General features: G+C 39.5%; 4 protein-coding genes across 8 annotated transcripts in view; 1 reads left to right on the top strand and 3 right to left on the bottom strand.

Moving 5' to 3' along the window:
- The window catches only part of LOC104966019 (AP-1 complex subunit beta-1-like), a 373,094-nt gene that overhangs the window by 208,515 nt on the left and 142,601 nt on the right, over positions 1-21,978 (bottom strand). The gene's annotated exons all lie outside the window — the stretch shown is intronic.
- LOC104966478 (centrosomal protein of 57 kDa-like) lies at positions 6,092-9,941 on the bottom strand. The gene is made up of 9 exons (XM_010795664.1): positions 9,703-9,941; positions 9,082-9,268; positions 8,584-8,784; positions 7,849-7,970; positions 7,560-7,688; positions 7,159-7,236; positions 6,965-7,060; positions 6,426-6,506; positions 6,092-6,316 (listed from the first exon to the last, which is right to left on the bottom strand). Exons 1-9 carry the CDS (start codon positions 9,748-9,750, stop codon positions 6,092-6,094), a joined length of 1,167 nt encoding a protein of 388 aa, XP_010793966.1. The 5' UTR covers positions 9,751-9,941.
- mre11a (MRE11 homolog A, double strand break repair nuclease) lies at positions 10,185-17,566 on the top strand. Of its 3 annotated transcripts, none has more exons than XM_010795112.1 (20): positions 10,185-10,231; positions 10,754-10,828; positions 10,959-11,091; positions 11,229-11,389; positions 11,472-11,559; positions 11,683-11,824; positions 11,955-12,069; positions 12,401-12,586; positions 12,688-12,859; positions 12,956-13,036; positions 13,120-13,249; positions 13,677-13,777; positions 13,891-14,061; positions 14,150-14,209; positions 14,286-14,451; positions 15,418-15,504; positions 15,721-15,782; positions 15,870-15,931; positions 16,092-16,188; positions 17,185-17,566. In XM_010795112.1, the coding sequence occupies exons 2-20, from the start codon at positions 10,809-10,811 to the stop codon at positions 17,221-17,223; spliced, it is 2,073 nt and encodes a 690-aa protein (XP_010793414.1). In that variant the 5' UTR covers positions 10,185-10,231; positions 10,754-10,808; the 3' UTR covers positions 17,224-17,566. The 3 variants fall into 3 exon arrangements, with proteins under 3 accessions (XP_010793414.1, XP_010793413.1, XP_010793415.1); XM_010795111.1 differs by having other exon boundaries at positions 10,221-10,298; XM_010795113.1 differs by lacking the exon at positions 10,185-10,231 and adding an exon at positions 10,278-10,298 and having other exon boundaries at positions 10,757-10,828.
- LOC104966014 (transmembrane protease serine 4-like) overlaps positions 18,792-21,978 on the bottom strand; it is an 81,087-nt gene continuing 77,900 nt past the window's right edge. For 2 of the 3 annotated variants that reach the window (XM_010795114.1, XM_010795116.1), the window contains exons 7-13: positions 21,036-21,079; positions 20,515-20,677; positions 20,243-20,409; positions 19,910-20,005; positions 19,658-19,800; positions 19,307-19,459; positions 18,792-19,197 (exon numbers count right to left, since the gene is read on the bottom strand). In XM_010795114.1, coding sequence (XP_010793416.1) covers positions 19,186-19,197; positions 19,307-19,459; positions 19,658-19,800; positions 19,910-20,005; positions 20,243-20,409; positions 20,515-20,677; positions 21,036-21,079 — 778 coding nt within the window. In that variant the 3' untranslated portion in view covers positions 18,792-19,185. The remainder of the gene's footprint in view (positions 19,198-19,306; positions 19,460-19,657; positions 19,801-19,909; positions 20,006-20,242; positions 20,410-20,514; positions 20,678-21,035; positions 21,080-21,978) is intronic. The other variant, XM_010795115.1, reaches the window with a different exon arrangement.

Raw genomic sequence — 21,978 nt, 5'->3', positions numbered from 1 at the left:
GAGACAAATTCGTACCATCCTTGAAAAACACATTTTCTTCTTTTATTTCCTGCTTCTTTACACATATTCTCTCCAATACAGCGTTAGCTCTGAGTGCTAGCTATGCTTGCTAATGTAAAGACCATAGACGGACGTAGGGTCCNATCGAATAAACATGGGTGCCGACCATAGACTGTATATATAAATGGATGTAGGGTCCGTGACGTCACCCATAGGATTCTGCAGAGTTGCCGAGAAGCCCTAAGGGCTTCTCGGCAACTCTGCAGAATCCTATGGGTGACGTCACGGACCCTACATCCATTTATATATACAGTCTATGGTCGGCACCCATGTTTATTCGATGGCTGCAAACCCAACGACGAGGGTTCTCCTCCAAGCTGCGTGATCTCTGCCTAAACTGCGATCTGCCCCCAGATCGCTAATCCCACTGTTTAAGAATCTGCACAGCATTTGAATGAATCGCAGCTCTATATCCACCTACCTCAACCCTGAGTATCCTGGGCCGTCGGTCATCTTCTGCCCACCAGCGCTATATCATGCTTCACAGGAATGAGATCCTTTCAGCACAAACAACCATGAACTCTTGCATTACTCGATGATGAGTAAACGTTCAAAAATGTATATCTGTAGAATTCTGTTTTTGCATAACAGGTGGTTGCTGGGTTAGATTATATTTATTTCATTATAGTATATTCCCCTCGTAGCTGCATGCGTGGGGGGGAAAGGTCATTGTCGCTGCCTCAAAGACCTAGACACAGCAGTCTCTCTAAGTAGTATATTCCCCTCAAAGCCGCGGTGCTTAAGGGGGATGGCTTTTCGGGCTGTTCCCGGGCCTTCACATAGCAGTTTTATTAGGTAGCATATATAGTATATTCCCCTCAAAGCCGCTGTGCTGGGGGGGGTGGGTGGCTTTTGGGGCGTTCCCGGGCTTTCACATAGCAGTCACTAGGTAGTATATTCCTCAGGCCTACACATAGCAGTCTCACTAAGTAGTATATTCCCCTTAAAGCCGCTGTGATCAGGGGGAATGGCCACATGGCAGCTCGCCAGGCCCTCTACTTATCAGATTTACATCACCAGCGTCAGGCTCGGGCTACGCAGTTTTGGGGGATAGTATCTAATCTCCACACAGTTTTGGGGGTTAGTTATTTAATCATCACTCATCGTGCTATGTATATCATGGAGTGATGATGCCCGATNTGATGTCGCAGAAGTCGCGAAAGCTTTGCCGTTAACAGGCACCGACAGAGGAGGCTAACCACCTCAACCGGGTTATTCGGCATCGCGTTGAAGACACTGCTTTATTTTTTCACAAGTTTAGTACCTAGTCAAAGAACATAGTCTAGGTAACGCGGGGAAAAATCTCTAAACCAATACCTCCTTTTCAACTCTCCCAACACAAAAGAACCTGTGAACCACTCCTGGTATAAGTCATATTTTTTCTGCATGTTTCACGTAAAAAACGTACGTATCCCCGGGGAAATTTCTCTTATCTTTTATTTTGTTAATATCTAAACTAGTCTTGTTTTCTTATATGTCTCAACTGGTCACGTCATATGTTTAGACATTTGATAGACTGTTTATTTTGTTATACTTCCCGTTTAATGTTCGATTGTGTCATATTATTAATCATATAAATAAATGTAATTCCATTGGGAATTGAATTCACTTGGAAAAAGAAAAATTTCTATCGAACGTCTTAAAATAACCGAGGTAGAGAATGAAGAGAAAATTGAGAGGGAGTCGTGTTTAATTGTTAAAGGTTTTCATACCTTCAGAACGAATACAAAGAACGGAATGACTTTCCTTCCTCGTTGATAAAATTTAATTTGATATCCGGGTTAGAGGATTTAACAGTCAAGACCGATTTCACGGAGCTTGCCTGATCACTCACTTCGTTCATTTCCTCAAAAATACATTTTACTATAGGACAGAGCTTGTAGCAGTCCGAAGTCTTTTTTTGTATCGTGGTAGTGACGCCTGTTACTTTCACCACTTACTGTAATGATCATAAAATCTATTATTGTCTCAAACACGTCGAGATAAATAACTGGACAGGTTTCGCAAAACTGTGGCAACGTAGTAGCGTAGAAAATTTCCGTCCTCGCGATGAGTCAATAACGTATAGGTCGGTAAACGTCACCCCCACAAAACTTGATGGAGAGACTTTCAAGGGTTACACAAGTAAAACTCCCGATAAGTAAGACTCACCAATTTTGTAAAGATTACCACATGGTGGTTCGAAGACAAAATCAGTGAAAATAGAGGTATATATAAGTTGTCGAATCCAACTATTACAGCTAACTTCGATGAAATGGTAAACTACGACTACTATGGCACTACATAAACACGTCATGGAGGTATTCCTCCGCCAACAATTTTAAGTCCCGACAAAATTTTGTGACAGTCTGAGTGAGAGACTTGATTTCAAAGAAATTTACACCTATTTTGGGTTCCATTACGAGAAAAGTTTTCGATTTTTTCTGTGGCTCGGACAAAATCTATAACATTGATGCGTTCCCTTTTTGAAACCCCCCCCCCCCACCCCCCCCCCCCCAATCACAATTTGGACAAAAATGTTTATGGAACCATAAGACGAACTACTGACAGGAGAGAAAAATTTGCGACGTACAGTTATTTACGATTTTTTGTGACTCCAAGTCCCGATCCAAAGAAATGGTTCTTTGTTCAGGACAAAGAGCTAAGCTCCGGTCCTTTTCCGATCAGTGACACTGAAAAATGGCACGACGCTGATACCACTAGACAAAATATAACTTACGTTGGCCGGGTTAATGGACTAGTTTCAATCTACGACCCCGGATAGTGTCACGTGGACTCTAAACACTGTTTGACATTTCGTAATTTGGGAGGTAACATGGGCATACGTTCGTCAACGAAAGTGATTGGAACAATGCCGACCCGAGTTAGTGACCATAGAAAAATAAATGTTTCGTTTACGAATCCCTTTGAAGTAGGATGTAGACGAGGTACTTAAGAGTGCCAGCATTAACATTTTACGATGAACGGACCTCTGAGCTTAACGACACCAACAATAATTTACAACGGTTGAACGATCCGACAAGAATCCCTTAATGTCCGAAAATCTACGCGTTCGAGGCGATAAAACCTTGTCAGCGTTTTCCTTTACCTTCAACTCGTCGAACCAAAGGAATTGTACAAAATTTCGTTCCTATTCTACGATAAGGTTAGCCTTTGACAACCATTAGCCCAATTTACGATTGATCGAATATGTTTGACATCAAGTTTACATTTATACGGTAATACTGACAGGAAGAAAACCAAAAAGACCAGTACAAACATAAGTCAACCTTGGATGAAACGTCGTCCATGTGGTAACTTTTTTCTCCAAGTTAACTAGAGTTACCCAAAAGTGGACTTATTTATTTCCAAACAGTAATACAGTATAAAGTAAACACGTTCCAATATTCAGGTCAATTGTTTGCTGTTGATACCCCTCAACATCAAGAGAAACGGTCGGTCGCCAACTATACTCTCGAGATTCCTTTCACTACTCGTATATAAGTTACCAATAGTAAAACAAAAACGGCGGTCTCTTCCGTCCCTCCTAAACTACTCCGTCCACCTCCGCCTCCAAAGATGCATCCTTTCTTTTCTTGGGCGGCCCTCGTCCTTCTCCGAACGAAGGACTTTTACCTCTCTTTCACTCCTCGTCTAGCAGTTGAGATGTTTTGTGTTTTGTGTCCATCAGAATTTCGCTTTTGTTAAGTCAAGGTGTTCGTTTGATTACGTGAATTCTACAATATATATTAACTGGAAAAGAGCAGGAGGAGATCTATTTTTTCAATTCTTTTTCTTGCATTGTGAGGTCCGTTCTTCTCTCCCCTTGCCTCCCCTCTCCCTGCTGGTTGTCCAAAGGTTGTCTCCACGAGTCGAACGGTCACTCTGGTCACCTTCTCCTCGGTCTCGTTGGACTCCGACGACTCCCTGTACTCCCGAGCGTCTGGAGGGACACCTGGAACTGTGAGTCGTCCTGCCTCGGTGTGTTTTGGGGTTTTGATTAGGACAGTCACGATGAGATGACTGGAAACTAGCATAAAATGGTAGGTGTGTCAGGGACCCTGTCTATAGTTGATTTCTTATAGGGAAGTACCTGTATCTGATACTAGGAAACCTTTTATATAAAAAAAATGACAAACTCGTTGTACGTTGTCCTAAGGTTTTTTTCAGACCAAATTTTGGTCTGCCTAACAATATGGTCTAGGTGGGTTTCACATAAAATAGGGTTTTTTATTTTTCTCCCCCGAAATTGAAAGTAAAATGTTAAGAAATGTTGTATGGAGTCTTTTTTGATAAAACACAACAGAACAAAGTAACACCCTCGTACAGACGATTTTTTGTAAAACCGATGGTAGGCAAAAGAAAAATTTAAATGGAGGAAGTGGCGTCTCCCGTAATGATCAATATCAATGTCGACGTGATAGGATCTTTACTACTTGTCAAAAAAAATGCAAAAAGAACAATCACAAAACCCCGAACCTTATGATTAAATGGTGATTAAACCCATAGTTCATTCATATATAAAAAATTTTAATTAACCACAATTTTCTAAGGCCGCAAACGAAATATACCAATGTGTAGTATTTACACGTCGTCGAATCGCAACATTCTTTCAATACTTTACGAAATTAGGTATAATGACATACAACTTACGGATGACACAAAACTTCCTGGGATGTATGTGACTACATGAATAACGAGCAGAGAGAAATACTACAAATGTGTGTACAACATACACCATACTAAAAACCAAAAAGTCATAAATATGTAATACGTTTTCTTCTAAAATTATAAAAAACCCTTTTTAGTACGCCAGTATAAAACTCACTTTATCATAAAGAGACTCAAATACTTCATAACGCTGCAAAACGTATACAGAATGTCATGACAAAACAACAACAAAGACCGAACAAAACCTTTGTCGGAATCGTGTAAACGAAAAATAAGTATCTATATAGGTCAATAGGGAACAAAGGAACTTGGACGATGGGACGACACAGGGACAACCCGAGAAAACGAAACTGTATTTAACAGAAAAAAATGAAACTACGACCATTGTAACTGGTGGTAGTAAATGAAGTCATGTGTAAGTCTGGTATTAATTTTAGTATTCCTAAAATTTTGTGTACAAGACGACTAAATGGTTTTTGGAAAATACTACTTAATGAAAGAAGTTCTGAATGTCAAATCGAAATATGGGAGATCGTTTGGATACAATAGTAATCTTTCTGTCTTTATTAATGGTGACGTAATATCACATCGGTGATTTTGTAAAGTTTATTCTGTATTGACATTTAGGTTATTATAACGTAGTGAAAGATCACAGGAAAAAATTTTAAAATAATAATTAAAATTTTTGTACAACCTGCGACAGATTCGCTGTCAACTTTGTTTTCGACCAATTCCCACGGTTACCTTTGGTTAGTTTTCGTCTATCTCTAACCAATATTTTTCTTCCTCCTTAACCGACTAACTTATATCTTTCCTGAGTAGTTGGTCAACGTCGCATAAAACCGAGTCGGTTACGAGAACTCGTCGTCAGTATCTTTTTTTATCGAAAACACATCTACGCATAAGTAAAAGTGAAACTTATGTAGTCTATAAAGCTAGAGACGTAACAGTTACAAAGAGAATTCATTCTAACTGGTAAAATGACAATCGTTATGTAATGAATTAACATCGGCAACCGAACGCACACCTAGATACAATAATTAATTATGGTTTATAACACCTATTTGATAAGTTTATAAAAAAATGCTTCGTGTTTTCATGGCCTGTAGATGGTGCTGTTCTCACAGAATCAGCCCATGAAAAGACAGTGTTAAATTGAGCGAAATGAGGAATGGCTAAAATGCATGATCTGTTTGGTATTTTGAAAAATAAAAAGTATAAATATGCCTTATATAGGTATGGTCCTACACTATATTATTCAAATATAGCATGATAGGTCCACTTTAACTTCTAATATGTGCAATGCCTTGTTTTACATGCTGCTGGAATGAAACATTTCCCCAATTTGGGATCAATAAAGTATATTATCTTATATGTTCACTCACACGCTCATAAGTCGCAGCTCCTCGTGCAGTGCTTGAAGAAGCTCTGACAGCTCTTCACCACTGCCAGAGGAGGAAGAGGAGGAGCTGTCTGAATGCCTCCCACTCCCCGTCACACGGCTGTTGGAGAGGACACGGCTGTTGCAGAGCTGAGGCTGGTGCCGCTTCAGGAGAGACAAAACGGACTGGACGTTAGCTCGGACCGAGTGGCTGCAGCCGGCCGACTGAAAGGAGATGGGAGGAAGAGAGCCAGTGTGAGGGGAGAGCAGCATTGAATAAATCCATTTGTAACCAACGCTTTATCCACAAAACAGGCTAATGTGCCCAACCTACCGTTCCAGCAACAAAAGGAACATCCCTGAGGCTCAGTCTATAGTGTGGCTCTGTGAAAGACGACTGCTGTGGTGAAGATTTCTGGAAAGAGAAAATCGACATAAACAATATTAAGTTCCACAAGAAGTGCACATTTGGGAGTATAAAGTATGCACGCAGCTCTGGATTGTTTTATTAGCACTACATATATCAAAGCTAATTATTCAATCATTTACTGATTTAAATATTCAACAGACTTTTGTTTTCTGACCAAATAATATATATCAAATAAAAATGTTTTTATTGAAATAAAAACAAAGAAAATAGTGTTTCCTTCCTTTTTACCATTTTAAGAATGTATCAGGATATCCTTAGAAATGCACCCAATTTGTTTCTATTTGATTCAATATAACCTTTATATATATAAACCCACAATATAGATAAACACTTGATTTCAACCGCCTTTTCACATTTGTTTAAACATTTACAAAAACGAGAGAAAAAAAACATTCTCAGTGGACACAGTTCGAAAGCCTTGAACCTCCTATTTAGTTCTTTACCTTTGAATGTGACTTTTTCCCTTTTGACTGACTGGAAGACAGGCGAGGTGACACCGACTGCAGCAGTATCCTGTTGGTCTCCAAACCTGTCTGTAGCTGAGGAACATACAAACAAAAGAGCAGGCATAGAAAATGTAAAAAAGTGTTTATAATAATGGCAGCTCAAGATAAATTACAAATGAAGACCTTGTTACCTGATTGGCCTTGTCCTGGACCAGCTTCCTCTGGTGCTCCTCCTCCAGGAGTTTCATTTCCAGCCTCCGAATTTTCCGCTGATGTAATCAAACACACGCAATAATCATTATTGTGGTAATCATAATAATACCAACAATTAAGATTACATTTTATTCATCACTGCCCCCTTTAGATTTAAGCATTTGTTTTATCTTTTTAACATCATCCTGTCATTCCCTGCAAATAGTGGGCCTAAATTCTTGAATAATGTATGCCTTTTGGCAAAACCTTCAATAATCAATGCTTTATTTTCATTTGTTTGCAGACCTGCAAACTTCAGGACCTGTTCCATCTACCTGTACATAGAAATGTTAACCAATGATATACTCTAGGAAACATTTAGCTGTGTGATTTTCCGTACCGAAGCATTGTTTTGGGTGCGTGTCAGCCTGAAATACTCCTGCTCCAGTCGCTCCAGCTTCTCTAACTGGGCATGCTCGGACTCTGTGCCACAATGTGGATCAGCTGACTTGGCTATCTCGACGGGAACCTGAAAATGTAGAGAGAAATTCAGTACATAACACAATACACATAAGATGCTTTTACTCAAGAATACTGCATTTGAGGATGAGGGTTTTTAGTGTGTTTGTGTACACATTTTTTTTTTAAAGATTTATCTTATATCAAAGAATACAAGGAACTGTGTCAACCTGCTGTTTGAGCAGGCTGGTCCCGTCAGCCTTGGCGCTGCGCAGCATCTTCTTCATGTGATCCAGCTGTTGCTCCAGCTTCACACAGCGAGACTCTGCTGCAGCCAGGTGAGCGATCAACGCTGTGGACAACATTCAGACGACATAAGAAATAAGGAATAAGAGGAAATATAAACCAGTTTAAGCCTAGACCACATGGCCAAAAACTTCTATAACCATATAGGTAATTTCCTATCTCAGTAACAGATTATATCATAATATAGCCCATTTTCTGGAAATTCAATATATATCAAATCATCATATAAGTCAAGCATATTTCTGTATGCTCCTGTCTGAATAAAACACTGACCAAGAGAAAAGTTATGAGTATTGTCTCATTTAAATGAGAACTTTAGAGAAAAATAAGAACACTTTTAAGTTTAACGAACACCAATTTAAAGAAATATATATTTCCAGCTATATACTGTGTTTGTGTATAAGCATGGCAGTAAATCATACTAAAACAATAGTTTGAGTTTCCTACATTGGGGTATTTTCAAAATAAATCCTGCCCTCTGCTGTTGGAAAACATTACACAGAATTTATTTTTAACCAACATGTGGGTTCCAAGTGGGCTTTTTAACAATGAATTATTTTAACAATATATGATTTGATCACAATATGATTCTTTAAAGATACATTAATTGAATTAACACACAGCAGCCTTCCATTTTAATATGTTGTTGATATACCCACCTTGATTGCAGTTGGACTTGCCATTTCTCTCTCTATTTGTGTCTGTGTGATCCTTCAAGAGTTGCTGTGTGACTTTATCACTCTGCAGACGTGTGGACGATGCCTCTTTCCCCATAGTGTGCAGACTGAGCTTTGCATCTCCTTTCTCCAACTCCAACCTCCTGATCTTCTCCTGGAGATTCCTCAGGCCAGATAGGATCTCTACACATGGAGATATAACAGGATATGATGCACATGGGGATATATTGAACATATTCAGAGCAGGAGTATAGTAGTTGTGGTGTAGTCAGATATTATTTTAAAGTTTGGGTGCAAGAATTGCAGTGTAGGATTGATAGAGGGAGGGTCACGTGAAAGAATGAATAGATGTCGGTGCAACTGAGACATCCAAGTAGTGTGGCTTCATGTTACACATGCTGTAACCATGGAGCCCTGAAATACCTGAATGGAAACTTTGTAAAAGGGAAAACAACACACACACATACATATTAAAGTTACCTGTACAGTTGGTCTCTGGGAATGCCTTGCTGGGTGATGGTGGTCGACATGAAAGATATGTGCGTGTATGGGGTGTGTGATGCACAAGTGTGCTGATGAAGGGACGGTGGGCAGGATACTCTCTGTAGGATGGGAGTGACATGATGTCAGATACTACTCCTCTGGGTGCTGGAGGTGGACAGAGCTCCTGCAGGAAAAGAGGGGCTAAATGTTGACAAGCATCCACAATAGCTGGCAAATATTGTAGATTTCTGCAGTATATTTTCAATGAGGGATAGTTCTATATTGCAGTGAGAGTAGCATGTGATCAATGACCAGCAAATAATAAATAAATAGACAATAGGGAAGTAAATATGAGCTCAAACTTGTATTGTCATGCTCCAGCTTCCACTAAAACTACAATATGATTTTGCCCTGCTCAAGTCAAATATATTGCACATTGACACTTCAGCACACTTTCTAGTTCTGCAACATCAGCTGGACTGAGTTGTAGCAACTGCTGCTAGGTTACTTTTATAGTCCATGATCCATCTAACTCACCATAAACGGTGGCTCACAGTTTTAACGCTTCATTATAAGAGTATTTAAAATGAGTGTTAAGTGTAGTAACGATAAAGCTACCTTCTCCCGCGTAGCATCAGCACCGAGTGTTTTTGACAGCGTCTCCATTGAAATGCAGCCAATCCACTTCCTCTCGCTGTCGCTGATGCAAACCACGTAGTAAAATAGCTAGTTTAAATTATAGTTAAAGGCAAAACAAATGCATAACGATTAACAGCCTGCTAGCTAAACGCAGATTATATGGCTGCCAGTACTAATATGGGTTGGGAAAATAAAACATCACTTGACAGGCAACACAATCCAGGGTTTCTGATGGGTGTGAATGATTTACATACCAGCTCGGTCCGTCAGGTGCTGAACATCCGTTATTATTGAGAGAAGGTCAGACCGGCGCGACCTGAGTAGTAAAACAAACGCTCTTATTTGCTTACCCGAAGTGTAGTTTTTCAACAGCGGAGATTCTGCATTTGAGAAAGGCGATCATTTCAAATGAAACTACAATAACCATTAGGCATCTCTTGGAGGCGGGGACAGGGTTTGCAGCAAGACTTCCCGGGATTTTCTGGCATGTTTACAGGCTCATGAGGAGGTGGGTTACAACAAGTGTTTCTTACACGTTGTAGCAATAGCAAGGACAAATAATTATCTAACCAAATGTAAGTTAAGACCTATAAACACAAGCTAACATTGTAACATTCTCCCATTACATTGAGAGCTTGCACTCGTAAGTTCTCTAGGAAAAGTGAAAGCTAACGTAAACTTGACTTACTATATTGCTGTTAGCTACGATTTTACTATATGATAATTAGCTAGCTAGCTATCTCAAGAGTATAACACAATCATTTCTGACTGTAAATCGTATCGTAAAGTGAATAGTCGGTGAGCACGATGTAAACATCACAAATATGCGTATTCTGTATTACTTCTCAGGGAAAAGCTGATGGTTTGTTAATTATTCATTACTTACCTTATCACTGTGACATCAGTGGAATGTATATGATCTCCTTAAAAATCAACATATTATTTGCACAAATAATACTTGTGATATTGTTGTAGCATGCCTAAAATGTGTCTTAGAATATTTTTTATTTTGCATGTGTGTTTTCTGCAGAAGGAACCTTTAGCTGACAGCCTTTCAACAGTGACATCTCATCTCCCACATCACCATGTCCTCAGAGAGTACCTTGTGAGTTTGTTTAACTTTGCCTAAACAAATATATGGAGATTTTGCTGGCTTTTGAAATGGTGTGCCGATGAACAAACAATCTATGAGCTGTGTGTTGTAATGGTTGTACGTGTGTATTTCTTTTTACTAGGGATGATGAGGATACTTTTAAGATCCTTATTGCTACAGATATTCACCTCGGTTACCTCGAGAAGGATGCTATCCGTGGCAATGACTCTTTTAACACACTGGAAGAAATCTTAAAATCTGCCAAGACAAATCAGGTACATACAAGAGTTGATAGATGTGTATATGACTCAACATTACATCAGATTATTGTATATCTCAGACGAATAGCCCTAAAAAAGTCCACCTGTTTTCAAAGCACACTGCTCATTCCTACTCCTTTGTTTGCCTGCAGGTAGATTTCATCCTGCTGGGTGGTGATTTGTTCCATGAGAACAAACCGTCACGACGATGCCTCCACACCTGCATCACAATGCTTAGACGATACTGCATGGGAGACAAACCCATAAACTTCAACATTCTCAGTGACCAGAAGGTCAACTTTAACACAACCCAGTCAGTACTGCTTCGTTTGAAAGATAATTTTATCAAAACCCTGTATTCTAGTTACATTAACGTTGTTATATGTGTGTTTAAGTTTTCCATGGGTTAACTATCAGGATGAAAACCTGAACATCTCTATTCCTGCGTTCAGCATTCACGGTAATCATGATGACCCAACTGGGGTGAGTTTTGTGTCCAGCATTAATAGTAAACAATTATTTGACATAAGACGTGAATATTTGTGTGTATTTTTTGTTGTACCCATTTAAAGTTGTTTGTTTTATTTTCACTTTATTTCCCTCAAGGCTGAAGGCTTGTGTGCGTTGGATCTGATAAGTGCGTCTGGTCTTGTCAATCACTTTGGTCATTCCCATTCAGTGGAAAAGATAGAGATTAGTCCCATCCTCATGCAGAAAGGAATCACCAAGCTAGCCCTATTTGGTCTTGGTAAGTGTTTGTAATATGTATCATGGTGGACTAGTAATATATACACCTCATGTAGTCTATTTCTGTGTTCTTCAAACATTATTGAAATGATTCATGTTTTGGTCTTAATTATGTATAATTGTGTGTGTAGGCTCTATCCCAGATGAGCGCTTGTACAGGATGTTCGTTAACAAACAGGTAACCATGCTTCGCCCCAAAGAAGACCAAGATGAGTGGTTTAATCTCTTCACCATCCACCAGAACAGGTGTGTGCATGTGTATGTGGTTGGAAGGTTTCAATCAGAGCAAAAAGCTGTACATCTTAGAATAACCACAGAAAAAGTCACAGTATTACAGATGTTTTACATATCGCTTACTTTAAATCTGTAACGTAGCACTTCGTGATAATGCAGGACTTGTGTGGTAAGAAAAAACTATTTTTAAGAAGGTGAAAATATGTAGGCTTTCATTCATTTCGTTTTCCTTTACTGTATTATCTCTCAAATACAATACCTGTTAGTGGTTTAAGTATTAAAACAGCATTCTTTTCCTATATTACTCTACATCGTGTTTTTTCTTCTTCTGTGTCTTCTGTAGGAGTAAGCACGGTCCCACTAACTACATCCCTGAGCAGTTCCTGGATGACTTTATTGACTTGGTGGTGTGGGGCCACGAGCATGAGTGTTTGATTGCTCCAACCAGGAATGAACAGCAGCTCTTCTATGTGACACAGCCTGGCAGCTCTGTAGCCACCTCTCTGTCCCCTGGAGAGGCAGCCAAGAAGTACACATGAATACACACAGAAACACACTTACTGGATAGTATACTCTCAATGTGTATAAGAACAATGAAGTAACCATGACACTCTGTTTGTGTGGCTCTAGACACATAGGGCTGCTGAGGGTGAAGGGTCGTAAGATGAACATGCAAAAGATCCCCCTCGACACGGTGCGTCAGTTCTTCATCCAAGACGTGGTGTTGGCTGACTACCAAGACATCTTTACACCGGACACACCCCAGGTCACAAAGAAGGTGGAGGACTTGTGCTATGCAAAGGTAACCCTAAAAGTCACCAACAAATGTACAGAACCAGCTCTTACTCTAATTTCCCCTCATGTGTCGTCTTATAATATTCTTTCTGTCATTTGGTAGGTCACAGAGATGTTGGAACAAGCAGAAAGAGAGAGGCTTGGTTGTCCGCTCACACCAGAGAAACCTCTTATTCGTCTGAGGGTAAGATGGACACTTTTGCAAAGTTTACACACACATTCCTATTGCAGTACACACAAATGCATCATCTTCACTGCCTTCCTCAGGTGGACTACAGCGGAGGCTTTGAGGCGTTCAACACTTCTCGCTTCAGTCAGAAGTTTGTGGACCGCGTTGCCAACCCAAAAGACGTCATCCACTTTCTCAGACGCCGTGAACAGAAGGAGGATAACAAAGGTCTGACACACACACAGCTGTGGATCTACAGTACACACCAGCGGCTCCCAACCTGTGGGCATTGCAAGTGGGCCGCCAAATAATTTGCAAAACATTATGATTTGTGTGGAAATTTTAATTTTAATTTTTTTAATTTTTTTTTTTATAAACCTTCTTTCCTTTATCTTTCTTGTTCCTCCGTAGCAACGGTCATTGCGGTCCTTAACAGCGGTCTGTACTACTGGATTAACAACGTGTCACATGTTCTGAATTGACCAATCAGAACTTTATTTAGCTTCCGTATTGTTTATGGTTGAATGTAGGCCGCAAACATTTTTAGATTCTTAAGTGGGCCCTGAGTTGAAAACGGTTGGGAACCGCTGGTATACTGCATTCGTAGATGCAGAGTTTCGTAAATGTAACATGCTTTAATCTTTGTGCTTTTCAGATGAGGTCAATGTGGATTACGGCAAACTGTTAAAAACCACAGCAGTTGAGGGTCTGAGGGTGGAGGACCTGGTGAAACAGTACTTTGAGGCAACCGAACAGGTACTGCCACACATGGATTTACATTCACACACTTACAGGGTGCCATAACACTTTAATTTTCATCTACTTTTTCTCAGTATTCTTTAAAAAAAAGCGTGTGCTTATCTTCTCAGAACGTGCAGCTGTCCCTCCTGACCGAGCATGGCATGGGGAAGGCAATTCAGGAGTTTGTGGACAAAGATGAGAAAGACGCCATTGAGGAGCTGATCACCTACCAGTTAGAGAAGACACAGCGCCACCTCCAAGCCAGAGGAGTAACCACGGAGCAGGACATAGACCTGGAGGTGAGGGGTGGGGGCTTGCATAAGAATTAGGGAAGGCTGAGGTGATGGTCTACGTCATTATAAGAGTGCTTGTTTTTTACATTTTCAGATCCAGCGATTCAGAGACTCCAAAAAGAACACCACCGAGGAAGAGAATGAAATCAAAGAAGTAAGTAAATATTTCACATAAGCCTAAAGTGTTGTGCTGACTGGTTGTGTTTAATTGTATGTGCTTTATCTCTCAGGCTATCAACAGAGCTAAAGCTCACCGTTTGGAGCGTGGGGAGATGCCTGTAGATATGTCTGTTGACCTTGCTTTGGAATCTGATGAAGACGCGGCCCCATTAGCTCCCCCAACGCGAGGCAGAGGGCGAGGAGCGAGGGGGCGGGGGAGCCGGGGAAGGGGCAGAGGTGAGTTGATGTGTTATCTGTCACAACCAAAGGCCCAGAGATTCACAGTACTAAATAGATGTTGTTAAAAATGTTTCATCAAGATTTTAGTCTCCAGAATGCCTACCAGACTCTATGTTTAAGGTCAATGGAGAAATATGCCTAATAACCAATGCTAATGCTCACAGTAGGTAATTGGAAAAGAAAATAATAAAGACCAGTTAATTAGAATGTTTATTTATGATGGATAGACTCAGCTGACATTGGAGGATACATGAGATATTGGCTAGTATGTTGGTTAACTAATACACAATCTAATAACTCTGACAGGTACAGGTATTACATATAACAAGAATAGCATTTTTAGAATGTTAAATTCAGCACAGACTATAATGAGTATCTATGGATTCGTAACGTTTGATAAAATAATCTAAGAATATGTGCTGGCGACTCACTTAAATTAACAACATAAGAACTGTTCAGTCACACCTTAAACTCCAGCAGAGGGAAGACAAAATGATTCAGACCATGTAGCACACTTTCTCTAGTGAACCTGGGTGTTCAAATTAGGGAAAAGTCCTCATTTAAAGATTTTTTTGGCAGGTCAGTTGCACACGAGATGTTTGTGTCTTCGGATTATCAACAAACAGTTAAAACAATGCTCTTTAAATAGTATATACCTCTTAAATGAGACAGTGAAACAAATGACATTACATTTCATTTAGCTGACGCTTTTAGCCAAAGCGAATTACAATTACCAATTACAGGGACATTCTCCCTGGAGTAACTAATGGCTAAGTGCCTTACTCAAGGGCACACAAAAGGGTGGTGTTCCTGGCGGGATTTGAACTCACAACCTTCCAATCTTCAGCCCACCTCACTACCCATTAGACCACCACTATCCCAAAGAAATTTGAATCATAACACCAATCATAAAGTGCAGTGCATCAGGAATCCTTGTCCATAAGTGTCTATCCATCCATCCAGGTGCAGCTGCCTCCGAACCAAAGCCAGCTGGTCGGGGCCGTGCCCAGAAATCTTCAGCAGCAACCCAAAGCAGGAGTATTATGCAAGGTAGGGGAGTGTGAGATGTGTGTGTGAGTGTGATGATCTATAGAAAGAAACACAAGTTCATATTCTGTAAAAAACACTGATATGCCAAAACTAGGCATCACAGGAATCTTCTATACTTTTGGAAAAAAAAACTATAAATTAGTTTTCTTCTGTAACCCATTCCTCATCTTTCAATTCCTTCCTGGACTTCAACGTGTCTCTCTTCTTATTTTTCAGCATTTCAATCTCCATCCCAAAGATCATCTCGACCTGGAGCCAACAAATCCTATGCAGATGAAGTAAATGAATCCCTAGTTACACACACTCGTACAGTATGTCAACTGCATCATCCTCCAACTTTACTTCTCATTTGTGTTCTTCTCTAGGTGACCATCGAGGACTCAGATGAGGATATTCCTGTAATGAAAACAACCAGCGCTCCTCCAAGGTATCTACAATGTGCCAGTGGAATACATTAAGAAACCTGTACAGACACATGGCTGTTTATACTGCATTCACCTTCTCTGTCGCTAACTTCATATTTAAAAATGTGTGATGTGTTTTTGACTCGCATATTTTACCATGGCTTCTTCTCTTGCTCACCACAGACCAGCATCATCATCTTCATCTTTCACCAAGTTGAGCTCTCAGAGCCAGAGCCACTCAACTAAAGGAGTTGCATTTGACGACAGTGATGATGAGGAGGTAAGAAGAGATCAGAGAAGATTATGTAGCCTGTATCATGAGTGCTGGGGTGCGTTTTGTAATGATGAAGAATGAAATTTTGTAGGGATGCACCGAATATTCGGCCACCGAAAATTATCGGCCGAAAATGGTTAAAAAGGCCCTTTCGGCTTTCGGAGAACAGGGTTACGTTGATCATACTCCGCATATTTGTCCGGGTGTTTTGATTTCAAGTGGTGGGGTAATCCCGAAGTGGTGAAAGTCTTTGCAGTTACACCCCCTCGAGAAATGTCAGCTGAACACGTTTTACAAATCGCAATCCGCGGCTCTTTCTCTGATATTTTGAAATATCTCCAAGCAGCAGACATGTTGGCTGTGAGCCAGCCGCGAGCATGGTCGCGCGCCGTGCTTGTCGCCGCGTTTTGATTACGTCATCACAACAACACGTTAGGTTACCAAACTTATAGGTGCATTTGTTGTTGTTGAAGGCCTGGCTGTTACAGTCTTTATTTACACTATTTTGTTGTAGGCCTACTGGCCTAGATGTTTATGCAGTTTTAAAGCACCTTGGCTTTGTTCTGAATGCACTTTGTTGTAGTTATCCTACAGAGAAAAGAAAATGCACTTGACTTGGAATTAATGTACTGTATGCATTCAAAAGTGCTGAATAAATGTTTTATGGATAGTGATTATTATTTAAGTTAAGTTTTGCCATAATCATGTCTTTTTCCATAATCAGGTAGCTGAACAACATTGGTAAAAAATGTATACATTACATATATATATATTTCTATTAATCATTTTCGGCATTCGTTTTTCGGCCAACTGTTTCCTATTTTCGGTATCGGTTTCGGCCAAGAATTTCCCATTCGGTGCACCCCTAGAATTTTGTGTTACATGCTTAGCAAAAGCCATGTTGTATTAACGCACTGAAAATGTACTTGATTGTATCTGATTATCTTATTTTGGCAAATGTTTTAATAATTTTTCTTCTCCATTTCTTTTTTTTTAATACAGGATGACCCATTCAAAGGCCCCAGTCGTTCACGGAGATAACCATGCATGCATCTTATATGTACACTTGTTAATCTCTACATGCTAATTATCAAGTGAGCTGCTACAGAGTTGTTCTGAAGGACTTTAAAGTTCATGTTTCAATGTTCTCAGCACTCATTCTTTCTAACGTTGACAATTAATAATTTAATTGAACAGATACTGCAAGGATAAAACTATCCAATCAATCTGCTTTGGTGAAAGAGCTAGGCTAAATGCTATAGGGAGAAATGTGTTGATGGCTTTCAGACCAGACTTGCTATGCGTATTCTGCACTTGGTTTTTGCCATTAGGCCTTTGTAGTACTCTGATATTCAGGAAATTATAAATGTTTTTTCATACATAATCACCTTGTCCTCCTTTTTTATTCATTATGTTGTGTGTCTTTTTCATCATAGAAGTCATAGTAAAAACGTTCTAAAATAGTTTATCAAGCTATACAATTTGGTTATGTGAGAGTTCAGGCTAGTTGGATCAGTAGCATGTGGAAAATGGTCCAACACGAAAAATAACATTCTCTCCACAAGGGGGCGTTTTAACAAAGTCAAGGCACAAGGTGATATTCATACAAAATATCAAGTTAATTGTGTGATAAAGCAATCTTTCGGAATGCCAGGTTGAAGAAGAAAGTCTTTATTATATGTACAACCTATTTACAGGTATAAAAAATAATCAACAAAAAGTACCATATATACAGTCAAATATTATTATCCACTGTGGCAACCACCAAACCTTACAAGAAAAGCTATTCCTATCCTACAGTAAAATACAATATGTAAACTATTGCTTTTAAAATTCTGTGCCGATTTATACTATTTTTTGTGCATGTCTCAGACAAGAAAGGATAAATATTTCAAAAATAAAAGGCAGATGCATTGTTTTGCTTTGCAACAACTCGATTATGGATTTAAAACATAGAAATACTTAATTATTTTCCTGAATGCACACATTTACATACTTATCTCTATTGCTCGCTCTAATGAATTTACACCAATATCCTTTTACTGTAAAGGCATACATCTCTGGCCACCACTTAAATCTGGCCATTGTTTGAGTTTTCTTAATGCATGCTGGATATCCGATTGCACTTTGAAACTCGGTGCAGCAGCACCATGAATATGCAACAGTGTGGTTAGAGTTACAGTCTTTAGTGCATTATTAGTCAATTAAATGATATGCGCATACATATTCAAGTAATTTTCAATTAAAGTGCTCATGGAAAACAATCTGTAAGAAGAATGCAAGCACATGTCAATGCTGTAAAAAGGTGCGTTAAGGGACAGCCATCAGATCAACTGAATAAGCACCATAAACGTGATCACTTATATTGGTGACATAACCTGACACACTGACTTCTGCTGGACTTGGAACAGGTTTACCCTGTCTGTCGCCTATTGCCATTAATTGTATAAACCCATCATAACAGATAGCAAAACGAAAATCATAGCACATAGTAATCAAGTACATTATGTCTGAGGTCTGCCAGTCTGGTGAGGTCCAAACTCTACACAATTACAAGAGTTTGAACAGTTATTGCTAAGTCCTTTTGTCAAAACCAGTGGTCAAATATATTCACATTTGATACCAACTTTATTTAAAAACGCATAATCAGCACATTTGGTCTGTCAAATGACTAGATCGTTGATTTAAAAAAAACATTTCAGACTAGCCAGCAACACATAACATACATATACTTTTCCCCTGAGATAAGAACCTGAAATGGCACAAACACCTGAAATACATTTTGTGTGAAACCGTGTGTGTGTGTGTGTGTGTGTGTGTGTGTGTGTGTGTGTGTAGTGTTTTTGCATTTGGCTGAAAACAGTTATTTTGTGTTGATCTTTGACTTTCTTTCCTTCTTTCTACCCTCTTTAGTCAACCACACTGAAACAAAAAATGTCTTTGAGTTTCACAGGCTGTCCAAGGCAGACTTGACTGGAGTCTTGCTCAACACATCAGAAGACCTCAGGGGTTTTTCTAGAGGAAGAAAGTAAAAATCATTAGGGCAGGCTTTGTATGTATTGCACTTACTATATTTTAGAAAGTTAAGTTGACCTGACTTAACACAGAAACGTATATTCTTTACCTCAACTACTGTTCGAATCCAGTTTAGCATTTCTTCGACGTTGGAGTAGACACCTGGTTTTCTCTCCCGTGCACAGCCGACCCCCCAGCTCACCACTCCAACCAGATGCCATTGAGAGGAGGTGAAATACACCAAAGGACCCCCACTGTCCCCCTGGGAGTCATTACAGAACAATAAAATGTTATCTCATCTCTGAATATCCAAACAATTTGCCAGTAGAGAACGTCAATATTTGACCATTCTTTAAACTGCAACATGTACAAAACTATAGAAGTATAACTCAAAATATTCTTATTTGTGTTTTAAATTCTTAAGCGTTATCGTTTCTGACTTGAATCAGTGGTCCGTTACCTGGCAGGCATCCACTCCCCCATCCAGGAAACCAGCACAGATCATTCTTTGGGTTATTGAACTCCCATACACCTTAGGGCTGGCACACTTCCGCCGCTCTATCAGAGGGATAGAGGCCTTCTGAAGTGTAGGAGAAACCTTACCTAAAGGGAGAATACGATGCAACTTTTGGGTTTTAGCGAAAGATAAGAGAAGTTCTTGTTCACAGAGTGGCGGTTGATAATGATGAGAGGAAGTGAGTAGGTTTCTCACCCTTTTCCTCCAGGTATCCCCAGCCAGTCACAGACATGGAGGCTTGGGAAGGAAGGCTAAATGCTTTAGGAGGTAGACAAACCGGTTTGCGGCTCACTGAAAAACAGGGGGAATGCATTCAAATGTAAGCCTTAAGGTTTGTTACCATTTGTTCCTGTCATACATGTAGTGTTGATAACAATGGCTGAATTTGATCTACTGTAAGGTGGAGAGCTTGAAATGTACATCACTAGAGGGCAATTTGGAATAGCTACAGACTTTACAAGGTCACTTAACCAATATAGCAATACATAATCAAATCCATATTTTTTAAGTATTTAATTAAACTCTAACCTCCCACTGATATCGGGCTGCTGAGTCTCATCATTGCAATGTCGTAGTCGTTTCGTGCTGGATCGTAGTTTGCATTTAATATGATTCTGTCCACATAGGAACCTCCTAGTGTGCCTATGTATGTCCGGCCTGACACCACTCTCCAGCGACTCAGCTCTTTTTTACTGCTGCAGGGCCCAAAAAAGAAAACAAGGAGAAAGTGTGAGTATAAGTTTATGTATGACATATTAACCACAAAGGAAATTCATTGGACATGTGGAACTCATACTGACCCAGTGAAGCAATGGGCAGCAGTGATAACCCAACGTGGGGACACCAGTGAGCCTCCACATGAGTGTTGGCCTCCCTGTTGCAAGCTAACCTGCCAGGGCCAGTCCTCAATGAAAGCATCTGAACCCCCGACAACACGGTCCTGAAAGCCCACCTCTCCACAGTCTGATAAACAAAGTTGTCTTGTTAATTTAAGAATGTTTTCTTCACTGTAGTCCATTCTAACTTAACTTTTATGTTATGCCTTTGTTGGTTAATTCATCTAGATCGTATTATTCAAACTGTCAAGGTCAGGTTAGACTGGTAGTTTCTTATTATTTCACAACCTTTTTTTGTTGCAAAGAATAAAAAACAGTGATATGTTGCTAGGAAAGAGTTTTGCCGTCTAGACATGTGTAGGCCTGTTGAGCCAAACTGCTCCCACAACCATGTGATTTTCAGCCATGAGACATACTCTGCCTTCTTAAAACAAACTGTAAACAATGTTAGTGACAATGGTAGATTTTCTAAAAATAAGACTCACCTGAACAGGACAAAGAAATCACAGAGTCGGATTTGCATACACTGCTGTAAAGGAAAAAAGTAATTAATCAAGTATTTAGAGTTGCACATGAAAAACAAATGTCTGCACAATAAGACAAACAAAGAAAATACATAATCAAATGTTGACCTTAACTAATCATCATGCTGTCTGTTTCTCTTCTGCTTTATTGGAGTGAACTACGAGACTTTTTGTGTTGACTTTCATAAGGTTTAAGCCAAAGAGGGAACAAAAACTGGATTTTTAAAATCTTTTAGGAACAGAAACTGTGAGAAAATATAACAACTAATGTGTACAAGAGACAAGATGGGGAGAGCAAAGGTCAAAAGAACAAAACAACTGGACATTGTTATAGCAGACAAAGACAGGTACAGAAAAAGAGGGGGAAGTGGAGTGAATAATGTGCTTTCTCTTTTGGTCACTTATAGTTCAGATGGGAATCAGTTCTCTATCCAGGGTTCCTGCAGGTTTCGCGAACTCAAATTTAAGACTTTTTAAGACCCTTTTAAGACCTATTTCACAGCAAGAAAGTATGAAGGAAAATTGCTATGAAAGAAGAAATACGTCCCATATTACTTACAAAGTAAATGTATTCATGTTCAACATAAGAACAATAACTGAACATAACAGCACAGAACTGTGTTAGCCAAAAAGTGTGTATGTGTGTGTGTCTCTGTGTGCTTGTGTGTGTGTTCGGGCTGTGCAATTAATCATATTTTAATCGCAACTACGATTTTGGCCTGCCACAATTACAAAAACAACATAATCGAAAAAAACAATTATTTAGCTTTGCTAGGTTTTGACAGTGACAACATATTTAATCTAATTTGAGTCTAATTTATATTTATTTATCATATTTATATATGTTTAGTAGCTTGTGGAAGTGCGCTCCAAAATATTTGTTGATCTTGTTTATTGGTATTTA

Source organism: Notothenia coriiceps, unplaced genomic scaffold (genome assembly GCF_000735185.1).
Source record: "Notothenia coriiceps isolate Sejong01 unplaced genomic scaffold, NC01 NC01_scaffold00037246, whole genome shotgun sequence".
Lineage (NCBI taxonomy): Eukaryota > Metazoa > Chordata > Actinopteri > Perciformes > Nototheniidae > Notothenia > Notothenia coriiceps.
The sequence above is the reverse complement of the archived record's forward strand: the minus strand, read 5'-3'. Positions and strand labels throughout refer to the sequence as shown.